This window comes from Rattus norvegicus, chromosome 1, assembly GCF_021556685.1.
Source record: "Rattus norvegicus strain SHRSP/BbbUtx chromosome 1, alternate assembly SHRSP_T2T, whole genome shotgun sequence".
Taxonomy (NCBI): Eukaryota; Metazoa; Chordata; class Mammalia; order Rodentia; family Muridae; genus Rattus; species Rattus norvegicus.
In genome coordinates this window covers 77,791,022-77,808,022 of record NC_141534.1, presented here as the reverse complement: position 1 = coordinate 77,808,022, position 17,001 = coordinate 77,791,022, and the positions used below count along the sequence as shown (strand labels likewise).

General features: G+C 36.2%; 1 protein-coding gene across 2 annotated transcripts in view; it reads right to left on the bottom strand.

Annotated features, from left to right (window-relative positions):
- Positions 1 to 284: 284 nt before the first annotated feature.
- Vom2r28 (vomeronasal 2 receptor, 28) overlaps positions 285 to 17,001 on the bottom strand; it is a 29,312-nt gene continuing 12,595 nt past the window's right edge. Inside the window, exons 3-6 of one of the 2 annotated variants that reach the window (NM_001099472.1) lie at positions 11,661 to 12,473; positions 10,010 to 10,237; positions 7,241 to 7,364; positions 285 to 1,189 (exon numbers count right to left, since the gene is read on the bottom strand). In NM_001099472.1, the coding sequence (NP_001092942.1) occupies positions 285 to 1,189; positions 7,241 to 7,364; positions 10,010 to 10,237; positions 11,661 to 12,473 (2,070 nt within the window). The remainder of the gene's footprint in view (positions 1,190 to 7,240; positions 7,365 to 10,009; positions 10,238 to 11,660; positions 12,474 to 17,001) is intronic. The other variant, XM_087651753.1, reaches the window with a different exon arrangement.

The following is a 17,001-nucleotide window of genomic DNA, read 5'->3' as shown; positions in this document are numbered from 1 at the left end:
ATGTATAGCTATTTCTGTCCTGGAACTCACTTTCTATTTCATGAAGCAAAATGATGAATAAATTTGTAATAGTAATTTGATAATTTTAGTTTTCTCAGAAGAAACTAAACTAGTGAATAAATGCAGTATTTTATGTATAAAGAATGCAAGATTGGTATATATGGTATTTCTGGACATCACTAGGTATCAGTGAGAGTGATTCTAAAACTAGATACATGCACCGTAACAATATTTGGTGGGTATGTACCATGTTTACATTTGAAAGAAATTCTGAAATAATTTGTTCAGAAATATGATTTCTCTCTTATCTTTTGGATAGAATTTCTCTCTGGTCTCATTAAAATGATGTAAATCTTGGGTGCAAAGATGCATCCAAGCATCCCTGCACTGGATGCCAAAATGGAGAATATCTCCACAGCAACCATGATCTTGCCCTTGGTGCTGTGGTAGACAGGGAGGAAGGTGACCCAGACACTGCAGAACACCAGCATGCTGAAGGTCAAGAACTTGGCTTCATTGAATGTGTCTGGCAGATTCTTTGCCAAGAAAGCCACAGTGAAGCTTGCAAGTGCCAAGCAGGCCAAGTATCCCAGGACACAGTAGAATGCAGTAACTGAGCCTTTGTTGCACATAATGATGATGTGGCCACGCTCAGTGTGTTCATCAATATCAACAAAAGGAGGAGAAACTGCTAGCCAGATTGCACACAGAATACATTGCAATAGTGAACATATGGGGATTATGTAGTTGGGTATTCCTAATACCAGGAAGTTTCTCAGCCTTCTTCCTGGGTTTGTGACTTTGAAAGCCAGAACCACAGTGATTGTTTTGGCCAGAATTGTGGAAACAGCCACAGTGAATACAATTCCAAATGTGATTTGCTGTAAGATACAGGTTGTTATGTTAGGATGGCCAATAAAAAGAAAGGAGCACAGAAAACAGAACATGAGTGATATGATTAATATGTAGCTGAGGATTCTGTTATTTGCCTTCACAATAGGAGTGTCATGGTGCTTCACAAAGACCCAAAGAACCACAGCTGTTAATGCAGAGAAAACAAAGACTGTTATGGCAAGCACCAACCCCAAGGGGTCTTCATAGCTTAGAAACATCACATTTTTCTGAATGCATTTGTTCCGTTTTGTGTTGGCATATTGGTATTCTGGACAATTAACACATTGATCCATATCTGATGTCCAAAGGAAAGTTTAGTTAGTGTTGCAATTAAATTTTTTGACAGGGTATTTCAAGTAAGGATCCTGAAACAATCCTTGTATTGCTGCTTTTGATGCTGAGAATTTAATTTGAAGAACACTGCTGCACAGCATTGCTTTTAATTCATAATGTTCATAAGATTTAAGCGAAAAGAAAACCAAGCAATATTTTCTTTGTTTATTTAACTTTGTTCATCATATTGTTTACAATATCAGAAATAAAGATTACCTAAACTATATTTTGTTTCTATGTGGATATCAAGTATTATTGAATTTAGAAAAGATACATTCAGCAACTGCACTGTAGTTGGATATATATGTATATATAATATATATATGTATATATATATATCCTTACACATACTCTTTTCTGAGCTCATTGACTCTTTTATGAATATGTTCCGTATGAAACATTGAGACTGTGACATCTACTGGAATAAGTCCTGTAACAGGTACTCAAGAATTCACTAGCTCAAATTTTTAACAAAGAAACAACATTAAATTGAACAGTTAACATGTGTGTGTATGTGTATATATTTATATGCATGTGTTCATGTAAACGTAACAATTGCATTTTTTAAATTTAAGTGCTTTCTATCCTACGTCATAAGAAGAATTTGTAGAATGTGAGGTAATATAATATTAACGTTTGAAATGTAGAAAATATTAAAGAAATAAGCCCTCAGATGTATCCTCATCTGGCAATAAGTAAACAAAAGGTCTGGTTATTGTTCATGAGCAGCACTAATATTAACAATGTTGACAAAAATTCAGTAGATACTTTGTACTAAGAAGTCCTTCACTTTGAATCCTTCTTTTGGAAAGTTGACCAAATTTCATTCTTGCCTCATCTCCCTTCCTATGGGACTCTGTGTCTGTGAATGTACTCAAAGATGGCATCAGTATTGACAAACAGAATGAACAATCCTTAAGAAGAATCCTTAAGCAAGTATGGTAAACAAGATTGTATGTATTAAGCAATGGTACCCTATTTCTATGTTTTAACATCCATCATGGCTATAGTATGAACTGAGAATTTAATTGCACTCAGTTTTTAAGTCATTTCAAAATATGTTGATGTTCTTCCTTGGTTTTCCAAATTCTTTTCTAGTAAGCAGTGCTGAGAGAAAAAATCAGAGCTCCACATGCCTCCAAAACAAAGCAGGACAGAACATATTTTAGTAGCTTGACAGCACACCTAAAAGCTCTAGAAAAAAAGAAGCAAATACACTCAAGAGGAGAAAAAGTCATCTAATAATCAAACTCAAGGCTCAAAAATGAAAAGGGAGACATAACAACAGTATCTGAGGAAATTTAAAAAAAAACTATCAGATCCTACTAAAAAGCCTATAATCAACAAACTGGTGAATCTGGAGGAAATGGACAATTTTCTAGACAAATACCAGGTCCCAAATTTAAATCAGGATCAGATAAACCATCAAAACAACCACATAACTCCTAAAGAAATGTATGCTGTTATTAAAATCTTTTAACCAAAAAGAGCCTAGGACCAGATGGGTTCACTGCAGAATTCTGGCAGATCTTCATAGAAGACCATATACCAATACTGTCCAAATCATTCCACAAAATAGAAACAGGTGGAGCACTATCCAATTCCTTCTATGAAGCCACAATTACTCTTATAGTGAAATGACATGAAGACCCAACAAAGGAAGAGAACATCAGATCAATTTCCCTTATGAATATCGATGCAAAAGTACTTGATAAAATTCTTGGAAACTGAATCCAAGCACATATCAAAATGATCATTCATAATGATCAAGTAGGCTTCATCCCATGGATGAAGGGATGATTCAATACTAGGAAATCCATCAATGTAATCCAGGATATAACCAAACTCAAAAAAAAAAAAAACACATGGTCATTTCATTAGATGCTGAAAAAGCATTTGAGACAATTCAACACTCCTTCATGATAAAAGTCCTGGAAAGATCAGGAATTCAAGGTCCATAACTAAACATAGTAAGAGCAATATTCAGAAAACCAGTATCTAACATTAAACTAAATGGAGAGAAACTTGAAACAATCCCACCAAAATTAGAAACTAGACAAGGATGTCAACTCTTGCCCTACTTATTCAATATAGTACTCAATGTCCTAGCCAGAGCAATCTGGCAAGAAAAGGAGGTGAAAGGGATACAAATTGGAAAGAAGAAGTCAAAATATCCGTATTTGCAAATGGTATGATAGTGTACTTAAGTGACCCCAAAAGTTCCACTAGAAAACTACTAAGCCTGATAAGCAACTTCAGCAAAGTGTTGGGGTATAAAACTAACTCAAACAAATCAGTAACCCTCTTCTATTCAAAGGATAAACAGGCTGAGAAAAAGTTAGGGAAATGACACCCTTCACAGTAATCCCAAATAATATAAAATGCCTAGGTGTTACTCTAACCAAGCAAGTGAACGATATTTATGACAAGAGTTTCAAGTCTCTGAAGAAAGAATTTGAGAATATTTTAGAAGATGGAAAGATCTCCCAGGCCCATGATTGGCAGGATTAATGTAGTAATAGTGGCCATTTTGCCAAAAGCAATCTACAGATTCAATGCAATCCCCACCAAAATTCCAAATCAATTCTACATAGAGTTAGAAAGATATCAGGTACCAAAGTTAATAAACCATCTAAACAATCCTATAACTCCTAAAGAAATAAAAGCAGTTATTAAAAGTCTCCCAACCAAAAAAAAAACCCAGGACCAGATGGGTTTAGTGCAGAATTCTATCAGAACTACATAGAAGACCTCATACCAATACTGTCCAAACTATTCCATAAAATGGAAACAGATGGAGTACTATCAAATTCCTTCTATGAAGCCACAATTACTCTTATACCGAAATGACACAAAGACCCAACAAAGAAAGAGAACTTCAGACAAATTTCCCTTATGAATATTGATCCAAAAATACCCAAAAAAATTCTTGCAAATCCAATCCAAGAACACATCAAAAGGATCATCCATCATGATCATGCAAATTCATTTGGAATAACAAAAAACCCAGGATAGCAAAAACTGTACTCAACAACAAAAGAACTTCAGGGGGAATTACCATCCATGACCTCAAGCAATATTACAAAGGAATAGTGATAAAACTGTATGGTATTTGTACAGAGACAGGCAGGTAGATCAATGGAATAGAATTGAAGACCCAGTAATGAACCCACACAACTATGGTCACTTGATCTTTGACGAAGGAGTTACAACCATCCAATGGAAGGAACAAAGATGGCATTTTCAACATTTTCAACAGCACAAATTGTAGTGCTTGTTCAACTGGACATCAGCATGTAGAAGAATGCAAATCATTCCATTTGTATCACTCTGTACAAAGCTTAAGTCCACGTCAATCAAGAACTTCCACATTAAACCAGATATAGTCACACTAATAGAAGAAAAAGTGGGGAAGAGTCTCTATCACATGGGCACTGGGGTAAATTTCCTGAACAAAACACTAATGCTTCTGCTCTAAGATCAAAAATCCACAAATGGGACCTTATAAAACTGCAAACCTTCTGTAAGGCAAAGGACAGTATCATTAGGATAAAATGGCAACCAACAGCTTGGGAAAAGGTCTTTACCAATCCTACATCTGATACAGGACTAATATCCAACATATATCAAGAACTCAAGAATTTATACCCAGAGCACCAAATAACCCTATTAATAATGGTGTATATAGCTAAGCAAAGAATTCTTAGCTAAGCAATAAAGAGTGGCTGAAAAGTACCTATATAACTGCTCAGTATCTTTAGTCATCAAGGAAATGCAAATCAAAACAACTCTGAGATTCCACTTCACACCACTCAGAAAGCTAAGATAAAAACTCAGGTGACAACAGATGCTGGCGAGGATGATGAGAAAACGGAACACTCCTCCATTGTTGATGGGATTGCAAACTGGTAAAACCACTCTATGCCTTATTTATTATAGCCAGAAGCTATAAAGAATGCAGATGCCCTTCAACAGATGAATGGCTAAAGAAAATGTGGCACATCTAAACAATGGAATGCTAATCAGCTATCAAAAACAATGACTTCATGAAATTCATAGGCAAATGGATTGAACTAGAAAATATCATCCTGAGTGAAGTAACCCAATCACAGAAAAACACACATAGTATGCACTCACTGAGAAGTATTAGCCCCAAATATCGAATTATCCAACATACAATCCACAGACACATGAAGCTCAAGGATGACCAAAGTGTGGATACTTCACTCTATCTTCAAAGGGGGAACAAAAATATTTATAGGAGTGGATATGGAGGCAAAGTTTGTATCAGAGACTGAAGTAATGGCCACTCAGAGCCTGCCCCACATGCGTATATAGCCACCAAAACCAGATAAGATTGTTAAAGCTTAGAAATGCATGATGTGTCTCCTGAGAGACACAGCCAGAGCATGTCAAGTACAGAGGCGAATGATAGCAGCAAACTATTGAACTGAGAATGGGATCCCCATGGAGGAATTAGAGAAAGGATTGAAAGAGTAGAAGGGGCTTGCACCCTCAGAAGAAAACCAATGTCAACCAAATAGAGCGCTCAGGGACTAAACTACCACCCAGAGACATGGATGGACCATCAATTGGGATGAAAAGCCCTTGTTCCTGCAAAGGGTGGACCCACAGTGAAGGGGAATGTTGGGAGGTGGCATGAAAGGTGGCTGGGTGAAGTAGTGCACACCCTTATAGAAGCAGGTAAGGGGGGCGTATATGGGGCTTATTGATAGGAAACTGGGAAAGGGAATAACATTTGAAATGTAAATTAAAAAATCCAATGAAAGAAACTTGCATAGTATGATCTGTGATTGTAATTGCACTTAATTTGTATGTCAGTTCAGAAAATGTTGATTTCATGGTTTTCATAATTCTTGTCTAGAACAAGGCATTTGTGGAGAGGTATGTTTTGATAAGTTGCCTAAAAGTCCAAGAAGTTGAATAAGCTGTAAATACTATGTTTTGCTCTACCATGGAACCTGAGTTTACTTCCCAGCACCATGTCAGGTATCTCACAAGGGCATGTAAATGTAACTATAGGGGTGTTATTTGCTCATATGTACCTTAACCTATGTTACCCATCCTACACATATAAGCAATTAGTGTAATAAAAATATTTTATGGAATTTTTGTGGAATTCATTGATGTAAATATTAATACTCATTTTTACACTGAAAATAATTTCAGTATACTTTTAAAAATATTTTCAAGCAAAATGTATATTGGATTGCATGCCTTCAAAAGACATCTTCTGAGTATGTTGCTTGGTTCTACTACATGTATCATGGAAATAAACTCAAAGTGTAAGCCTTAGCAACAAATTATTTAAATGATTTAATTGAGCATCGAATCTTATCACATACTTCCTAGAGTCATATCCCATCTGGCTTTGAACATGGCCATCAGAATATTACAGTACTTATCAGTTTCTCATGAATTTACAACTACATTTATATTATATATTAATTTTAGAGAGAACATGGATTTTGTACCTAGCAGACTCATGATGTAGTCCAGTAGATTTGATATTATATTCAATTCTTCATGTTCTCCTATACCTTTACGGTGTGCATAATCATATGTATATCAGAAGTATTAATGAAATGTGAAAAATTAGATTAAAAAATTGTGACTAAAATCTAATGTACATGTCATTTTACAATGGATGAATTGTTTGAAAAATCTTGTGGAGAATTCCCTCAAATTGCAGTTTCATTTTCTAAACTATTTCTTTGTGAAAATGCAACTTGCCATCAATTTGCAATGAATCAATATGTGGTTCTCGGCACAAAGAGTGTTTGTGTGTGTGTGTGTGTGTGTGTGTGTGTGTGTGTGTGTGTGTGTGTGTGTGTGTGTTTGTCGGGATTTTGTTAATTTTTTGTATCTATAACTAGTAAATTATAAAAGTGATATACTTTATATTTGCAGTTGCCTTTTAGTTGAGTTTATCATGCCAGTGTGGCAGACAAAGAACATATTCTCTGGATTTATCAGAGCAGCAAACACTCACTTGTCTCATTAGAAATTGCATTTTCAGGGCAGGGACTGCAAACAAAACAGCAGGCTGCCATTCCCTCCTTCCAGAATCTTCTGTATCCAGAACTACAATCTGCAGTGCACACGGAGGATGGCATCTGAGAAAAAAATGAGGTACATTCTGACATGAGTTTTCACTATTTTTTTATGTTTTATATTAGCACATTAACAATTCAACCAGCTTATTTTATCTACACGAAGTGATTGCCATTTCATTTTGTCTATTGTGACCAGCTATGAGTATTGGAAATACATTGAAGAAGTGTTGGATAGTTGCTGAATGTCTAGTAATACACGGGGAAAAAAAGATAGCGAGCTGTGTGCACAAACTACAGAGATTGTAAGCTGATGTTTTTAGGTAATAATTTTTAATTCAGCGCTAAGTACTGTGAACAATCATGAACTGAGATATGCTATCAGCCAACACTAGCCTATCCTTATACCTCTGAAGCATTTTCTTAATTATTAATTGATGTAGGAGTACCCATCTCACTGTGGTAATTACAGCCAGTAAGTACTGGCTTTTTTTTTAAGATCCATGCTTCAGGTAAGTCTCCATAAGAGTCCACAAATAAGTCCACACTTGTTTTCTATGACTAAAAGCCCTAAGTCCAATCATCCCTTCCTCTTCACTTTGGTTATGATAAGTTTATTCAAGCAACAGAGAAGCAGGTTAGTATTTGAAGACATTTGAAAAAGGAAATATATATCCTAAAACCACAGATAGAAAATATGATCTCTAATAAATTATTATTGCAAAGGATGATATACTGTATATAAAAACAGTGGAATAAGCTGACACTGGTTTAATGTGGTTGGGAATAATAAATTGATGTGTAATGACCTTGAATATGGAGTGCTTCATTGGGTCAAAATGCTCTACAGTGGCTGCAAATTCTGGAAAACGACTGGATAAATTAGTTGCTCTTAAATAAATTGATTTTTTACAGAATTCTTCCTGTGTTTTTATATTATTGAAACAGGACTTTATTATAAAGCACTGGTAGATTAATACTCCGAATGAAGATCAGCTTACATTTTCCTTTCCCCCCATAATTTTCTTTAAATTTACATTAACACTTTGTAATATTTTAAAGATTACCTTGAGTTTAAGTAAGGAAAATGGGCTTACTTTTGTACTTTATATTAATTTATTTTAAGGTAGTGTCTCCATATCACACTTGGCTGGTTTGGATGCATATTATAGAGCAGACGGGCAAGAAGCAGACAGAGATTTTCAGAACTCTGTCTTTAAAGTGTGTGGATAAAAACATGAACCATGAAAATTACTTGGCATTATTTCTGACTTTCATGGATAATAATTTTCTCTGCATGTATTATAGTATTGTCAGTTGGTTTGTGAAAAAAAACATGTCATATCAATATGGGTTCCTCCTGTTCTATCACTTGTTTAGTTTCCTTAACTCTGCATGAGTGTTGGGCTTGGTTAAGAGCTATTTCTGAATATTTTAGATGACTTATTCTTTGGACCATGCATTATATCCTTGATGAAATTCTGCCTGTTATCAGACAATGATCTTTCTGTTTTGTGTTGTATTGTTTTGGTATGTGTTATAGTTAAGAATTATTCCTGACATATCCACCCAAGTTGATGTTCTCTAATTTCCATTTTCCCTCTTATTTCCCAATAAAATGTTTTCATCCATTAATTTTGTAAAGAAAAGTTCTCATCTTGTATGTGACTGACTCTCCCATTCTCTGCAGTCAACCAAGGCATGCCTTAAAAAATAAATCAGCCTGTTGTCTTTGATATCTTTAGAGAATGTTAACAAAAATATTCAAGTATAATGGAAAATTATTTGTTACTTTTGTCTGCTTTCTATTATTGCTCTATATGATGTGTTTTAAAAGCTCTTTCTTTGTCTATTGTTCTAGTTCTGTCTATATGTTCCTTTCATCTTTTGTTCATCTTACCTAAAGAGTCAAGGATTTTTTCAATTTTATTTAAAAGTGATTTTTCTATGAATATGAATTGCTGTAATTGTGTTCATCAATGAACTTGATAAGTAACTTCCTAATATACAATTTTTGGGTATAATAAAGGTGTTAGCATTTATGACTTAGTATTTCCTATCTTTAACATTAATCACACCCTTATGTACATATGTTCCAGAGGTTTAAGGAAAGGGAGGAGATTACTGTGCAATCACAATAATAATATGAAGAGAATATTGTACATTTTAAAGAAGATAATATCAGACTTTGGTGAAGAACAGTTTATATTTATTAAATTTCAGAAATGTTTCTGATATGACAAATGTATATTCTATGCATGTGTGAAATGCTGCCAGACAACCAGAGCTCCCAGGGAGTAAACCACTATACAAAGTCTATACATGGATGACCCAGGGCTCCAAATGCATATGTAGCAGAGGATGGCCTTTGTTGGGCTCCAGTGGAAAGGAAAGTCCTTGGTCCTGTCAAGTTTGGACCCCTAGTGTTGGGAGGGTGGTGGTAAGAGGGGGAGGGTAGTTGGGGGGGACCCTTATTGGGGAGAAGGAGGGGATAAGGGGTGTGTGGACAAGAAACCAGGAAAGGGAACAACATTTGAAATGTAAATAAAGGGACATATCCCAGAAAAAATGAAAAAAGAAATATAATAGAGGAGAATAGAAATTGGTTCCTATTGTGACAAAATGTTTCATTACAATGTGCTGCAGTGAATCTACCTGACAGGGTTTCCTGTTGTATAATATAAATCAATAAGTTAGTACACACCCACCTTTCTACTTCCTGTGGCCAACTCAATCATGTCTACATATAGGTGAAAGTGTCCATCATGTGGAAAATATGGGCTGAACTTTCCTATCTTCACCTTAAAACCAATGTGTTGTGAGAAATTCCAAATGTGAAAAATGTTATAGTCTTCTTGCAGGATTTCTCTCTCTTTCATAATCACTCTGTCCCCAAGAGGATTAGTGAAGTGGGTCTTTCTCAGAAAGGAGTTTAGCTAAAATGCAAGCATTGCACAATTAAGTCTATACAGTTACTTCAAGTCGGAAAATGAATTCCAATTTCATAGTAAAGACAACATTATTTAAAGAATGAAAGAAAAATCACAACAAAAGCAATTGGATAAATGAAATTACCATAATATTTCAATTCTTTCCGAGATGACTACCAAACACAAGTAAACAAAAGAGTAGAACCAAACAAAGATATGCAATACACACGCACACACACACACACACACACACACACACACAGTAGCAAAGAGAGAGGCTCACATCTTTTCTGAGTGACACATATACTACAGTAAGATGCTTCTTTCCATAAAAAACACATACATGTAGACAAACATGTAAACATTCAGGCAGAAAAAAGACATAGATATGTACTCAACTAAAAACACAAATATGAAATCATGCAAAATACATACAGAGGCACACATACAAGCACACACACAGACACACAGAAATGTACACACACACACACACACACACACACACACACACACACAAATGCCCCCCTTACTCCACACATACATACAGCAACACACCAGGAGAAGTATCAATATATAAGCATCAGCCCAGAATGAAATTGACTCATAGAGAAATTTATACTCACACCTAATGGAAAAAGGCAGGAAAAGGCCAAGACAAGACAAAGATTAAGCAGATACATACACAGTAAAGCAGATATAAATACATATAAGCACATAGATAAACTCACAAAATACATGCCATGGTACACAAAAACACATACTCTGACAAACATACAAGGAAACAAACACATATATAAACACACAGAAAAAATTTCAAACATAGACAAATCGTTACTCACTTCTATGGTCATAGAGAGATAAACATGTATGTACAAAGCAGCACAAAGATGAACCAAGATACACAGAAAGAGTAAAACTTATTCATGCACACAGCAAGAAAGATACATTCACACATATAAACACATTTCTATAGATGGAATTGAATACAAATACTTTTTCATGCTTAATTACTCTCAGAAATCCAATTAAGTTACCCAGAGCCTACACTATGGGCAGAATCACTGGAGAACAGTAATGAAAACCATTCCTTAAAATGATATCCATATAACTGACAAATGTATACATACATAAAATCATCTTCTCATCATGGAGAAAATTCATGAGGAAGGACTGTTTATATCCATCCAATATTGGAAGGGCATGCTGATGGACATTAAAGATACTCTGTATGAAACCACAAATTTTCATTGATCAGCTCTGCCTTCTTTTTCAACCCTCATTTATCAATTTCTTTTTCTTTAGGAAAAATGTTCAGAAGCCTATTTATTTTGGAAAATACTTCCTGTTGTATTAATTGTGGGCATCTGAGAGTCTCTAAATGGCTGTGCAATTGACGACACCAGACATCATCCAATAAAAGAAACTCTACCTTCAAGCAGTGAGAACTGGCTCCTTTCCCATTGTCTATTGCTTGATTATCAACCTGTTGCAGATTCATCTCATGGAGTGCATGAGCCATGGCATAGACAGCATTATATATGTTCTGACTTCCATCACTAAAAGCCATGTCAAACTTCTGTTCCAATAGCCATTCCAGTGAGGCATTGGATGAATAGTTCTCCAGTATTTTACAGTTAGATGCTGAGGCTTCATAGTTAAAGTATTTCCACTCTGGCATTACTAGATATAAATCTGTGCTTCTGACATGGTACCATGTCTGTACAAAATTTTTAAAGCCTGAAATTTCCCCATGGTGGTGTAAAAAATTAAGAGTCCCATAGAATGTGTCATGAGTTAAATTTCTCTTAATGGTAGGAAAATTCTTTTCTTTTGTGGTGACCCATATCTTCTGGATAACTGGGGATTCCCACATTCTGAAGCTCAATTCAATAATACTGTCTATTTCCCCATAAATGATAATAACATTTGCAGATGACATCACAATTTGTTTGTAGTACATTTCAGTTTTTTGACTGAATGAAACCTCATGGATTGACATCATGCTCACAAAGGCAAAGCAAATTTCCTTGATTTTGCTCTCTTTTTTCAACTCAGAGAGAAATTGGTTGCCTTGATCATCATCGGTGATGAAAAGGCCAACCCAGTTCCACTTGAAGTAAAGTAGGAAGGAGACCATTGCCAATGCTACTGATGTGTCCTTTGGGGCCATCTGATAGAGATATGGAAATTGTTCACTATCACTGAAGATGGAATGGAAAGGTCCATAGGTAAGCTGAAGGAACTACAACACAGAGAGCAGCATGAAGTGTAGTAAACTTAACAATCTTGTAATCATATTTACATCAAAACAATTCATTATCTGTGACTTTTCCTCTCATTTCTGATTCAAATAAGCAAATTTGGAAGCCTGGCACATCAACATCTAATGGGATCACTAGCAAGCATAGTTCTTTGACATAGATATAACTGCGTATTATAATTACTGCCTTTCTGTCTTTCAGTTTTAGTCTTGATATCAGTATTTTCACTGTTTGGAGGGACTTTAACATTTTTACAAATTGGGGATATTTGACTATTTTTTTTAAAAAGCCATTTGTGCCTTAATCCAGACACACTGTTTCTAAGATTTAACAGGAAAGTCCTATGCATAATATGCTTTAGCTTTTAGGGACAAATATTCTTATCTTGCCCTACTTCATGGTACTCCTTGTATACTAGATGTTATGATTCAGGTAAAGATGCCAGAGTTCTCCTTTTTAGGATCAAGCTCAAAAATACACTTGGAATTTCTGCTTTTATGCCTACTCCAGAAACAGTTCATCAGAACAAAGTAAATTTAAAAATATAAACAAGATTTGGCAGACCAAAATATTAGCAGCAGATCAGATTAAGAAGTCTTCTTATTAAATACCCAGGCAATTATGGGGTGAAATAAAAAAAGAACTCATAATTGTATCTCTTGAGGAAACTCTACAGAAACAAAGTTAGATTGGACGGATTTATCTCCTCTAAACAAAGTATCTTCTAATGGTGGAAAAATATGAAAGAAGCAGGTATCAGAACCCCAAATCACTCTTTCCTATAAAACTTGACTTGTGAAGGTCCACTCTTGTATATTCTGATGAGGAAGCAAAGGAGTAAAAGATAAGACATAGCAATAAGTTCATACAGATAGGACATATTCATTTTATTATTAAAGAAAATTATTTCATTACATGCTGAGAAAGCATTTGACACAATTTGACATCACTTCATGATAAAAGTTCTGGAAAGATCAGGAATTCAAGGCCCATTTCTAAACATAGTAAAAAAATATACAGAAAACCAGTAGCTAACATCAAACTAAATAGAGAGGAACTTGAAGCAATCCCACTAAAATCAGGGACTAGACAAGGCTGCCCACTCTCTGCCTCCTTATTCAATATAGTACTCAAAGTCCTAGCAAGAGCAATCAGACAACAAAAGGATGTCAAGGATACTATTTGGACAGGAATAAATAAAAATATCACTATTTGCAGATGATAGTATACTTAAGTGACCCCAAATGTTCCACCAGAGAACTACTTAACCTGATAAACAACTTCAACAAAGTGTTAGGGTATAAAACGAACTCAAACAAATCAGTAGCCTTCCTCTATTTCAAGGATTAACAGGCCGAGAAAGAAATTAGGGAAATGACACCCTTCACAATATTCCCAAACAATATAAAATATGTTGCTCTGACTTTATATAATTAAGCAAGTAGAAGATCAGTTGACAAGAACTTCAAGTCTCTGAAGAAAGAAATTGAGGAAGATCACAGAAGATGGAAAGACCTCACATGCTCATGAATTGGCAGGATTAATATAGTAAAAATGGCCATTTTGCCAAAAGCAATCTACAGATTCAATGAAATCCCCATCAAAATACCTACTTGATAGAGATAGAAAGAGCAATTTGCAAATTCATTTGGAAAAACAAACAAACAAACAAACAAAAAACCCCCCCAGGATTGCGAAAAGTATACTTAACAATAAAATAACTTATGGGGAAATCACCACCCTGACTACAACCGGTATTACAGAACAATAGTCATAAAAGCTGTGTGGTATGTTTTGTGTACAGAGACTGACAGATAGACCAGTGGAATAGAATTGAAGACCCAGAAATGAACCCACACACTTGTGGTCCCCTGGTCTTTGACAAAGGAGATAAAACAATCTAATGGAAGAAAGAAAGCATTTTCAGCAAATGGTGCTGGTTCAAGTGGAGGTCAGCATGTAGAAGAATGCAGATCAATCCATTCTTATCACCCTGTACAAAGCTTAAGTCCAAGTGGATCAAGGACCTTCACATCAAACCAGATACACTCAAACTAATAGAAGAAAAACTAGGGAAGATTCTTGAACACATGGGTACTGGGGAAAATTTCCCAAATAAAACATCAATGGCTTATGCTCAAAGATCAAGAACCAACAAATGGGACCTCATAAAACTGCAAAGCTTCTCTAAGGCCAATGACACTGTTGTTTGGACAAAATGGCAACCAACAGATTGGGAAAAGACCTTTACCAATTCGTCAACTGATAGAGGTCTAATATCCAAAATATACAAAGAACTCAAGAAGTTAGATTACAGAGAGCCAAATAACCCTATTAAAAATGGGGTACAGTGCTAAACAATACATTCTCAGCTGAGAAATATTGAATGGCCAAAATGCACCTAAAGAAATGTTCAACTTCCTTAGTCATCACGGAAATGTAAATCAAAACAACACTGAGTTTCCACCTCACATCAGTCAGAAGAGCTAAGATAAAAAACTCAGGTGACAGCAGATGCTGGTGAGGATGTGGAGAAAGAGACACACTCTTATATTGTTGGCAGGATTGCAAACTGGTACACATTCTGGAAATCTATCTGGATATTGCTCAGAAAAAATGGATGTTGCACTAGCTGAGAACCCAGCTATACCTCTTCTGGTCATTTACCTAAAAGATGGTCCAACATACAACAAAGACACATGTTCCACTATGTTCATAGCAGCCTTATTTATAATAACTGGAAGATGGAAAGAACGCAGATGCCCTTCAACAGTAGAATGTATTCAACAATATGTGGTACATCTACACAATCGAGTACTATTCAGCTATCATAAACAATGACTTCATGAAATTCATAGGCAAATGGAATGAACTAGAAAATATCATCCTGAATGTGTTAACCCAATCACAGTAATATACACTTGGTATGCATTCATAGAAAAGTGGATATTAGCCCAAAAACTTGAATTACCCAAGATGCAATCTATAGACCACAGTAAGCTCAAGAAGAAAGATGACCAAAATTCGAATACGTCCACTCCTTCTTAATACGTGAAAAACTATCTATCGGAGGGTATATGGAAGCAAAGATTAGAGAAGTGACTGAAGTAATGGCCATTCAGAGTGTGCCCCAAAGATAGCCCATGTGTCCCATTTATATACAGACACCAAAACTAGATAAGATTGATGAAGCTAAAAACTGCATGCTGAAAGGGAGTGGATATAGATCTCTCCTTAGAGGCACATACAGAGCATGTCCAATACAGTGGTCAATTCTAGCAGCAAACCACTGAACAGAGAACAGGACCCCCTTTGGGGGAATTGGAGGAAGTATGTATAGAGTTGAAGGAGTTTTCAACCCCATAAGAACAACAATGCCAACCAACCAGAGCTTCCAGGAACTAAACCACTATCGAAAGACTATAAGTGCTCCAACTGCATGTGGAGCATAGAATATACTTATTGGGGCACCCGTGGAAGGAGAAGCCAGTGGTTCTGCCAGGGTTGGGCCCCCAGTGCAGGCAAATGTCGTGGTGGTGGGTGGTAAGAGGGGTAATGGGGGGGAATATTCATAAGGGAGAGGGGAAGGGGCTGGGGGCTTATGGACAGGAAACAGGGAAAGGGAATAATATTTGAAATGTAAGTAAAGAAATATATCTAATTTAAAAAGGATTAAATAAAAAATAGAAGTGGATACAGAAAATGTGGTACATCTACACAATGGAATATTACTCAGCTATAAAAAATAATGACTTCATGAAATTCTTTGGCAAATGGATGGAACTGGAAAATATCATCCTGAGTGAGTTAACCCAATCAAAGAAAAACACACATGGTGTGCACTCTTTGATAAGTGGATATTAGCCCAAATGCTTGAATTAGCCTAGATGCACAGAACACATGAAACTCAAGAAGGATGACCAAAATGCGAGTGCTTCACTCCTTTTTAAAAGGGGAACAAGAGTACCCTTGGCAGGGAATAGGGAGGCAAAGTTTAGAACAGAGGCAGAAGGAACACCCATTCAGATCCTGCCCCACATGTCACCCATACCTATACAGCCACCAAACTAGATAAGATGGATGAAGCAAAGAAGTGCAGGCCGACAGGAACTGGATGTAGATCTCTCCTGAGAGACACAGCCAGAATACAGCAAATACATAGGCGAATACCACAATAAAACCACTGAACGGAGAAAGGGACCCCCATTGAAGGAAACAGAGAAAGGACTGAAAGACCTTGAAGGGGCTTGAGACCCCATATAAACAACAATGCCAACCAACCAGAGCTTCCAGTGACTAAGCCATTACCCAAAGACTATACATGGATGACCCTGGACTCCAACTGCGTACCCAGCAATGGATAGCCTAATCAGAGCACCAGTGGAAAGGGAAGCACTTGGTCCTGCCAAGACTGAATCCCCGGTGAACAGGACTGTTGGGGGGAGGGTGGTAAGGGGAGGAGGATGGGGAGGGGACCACACATATGGAAGAAGAGGGGGAGAGGTTATG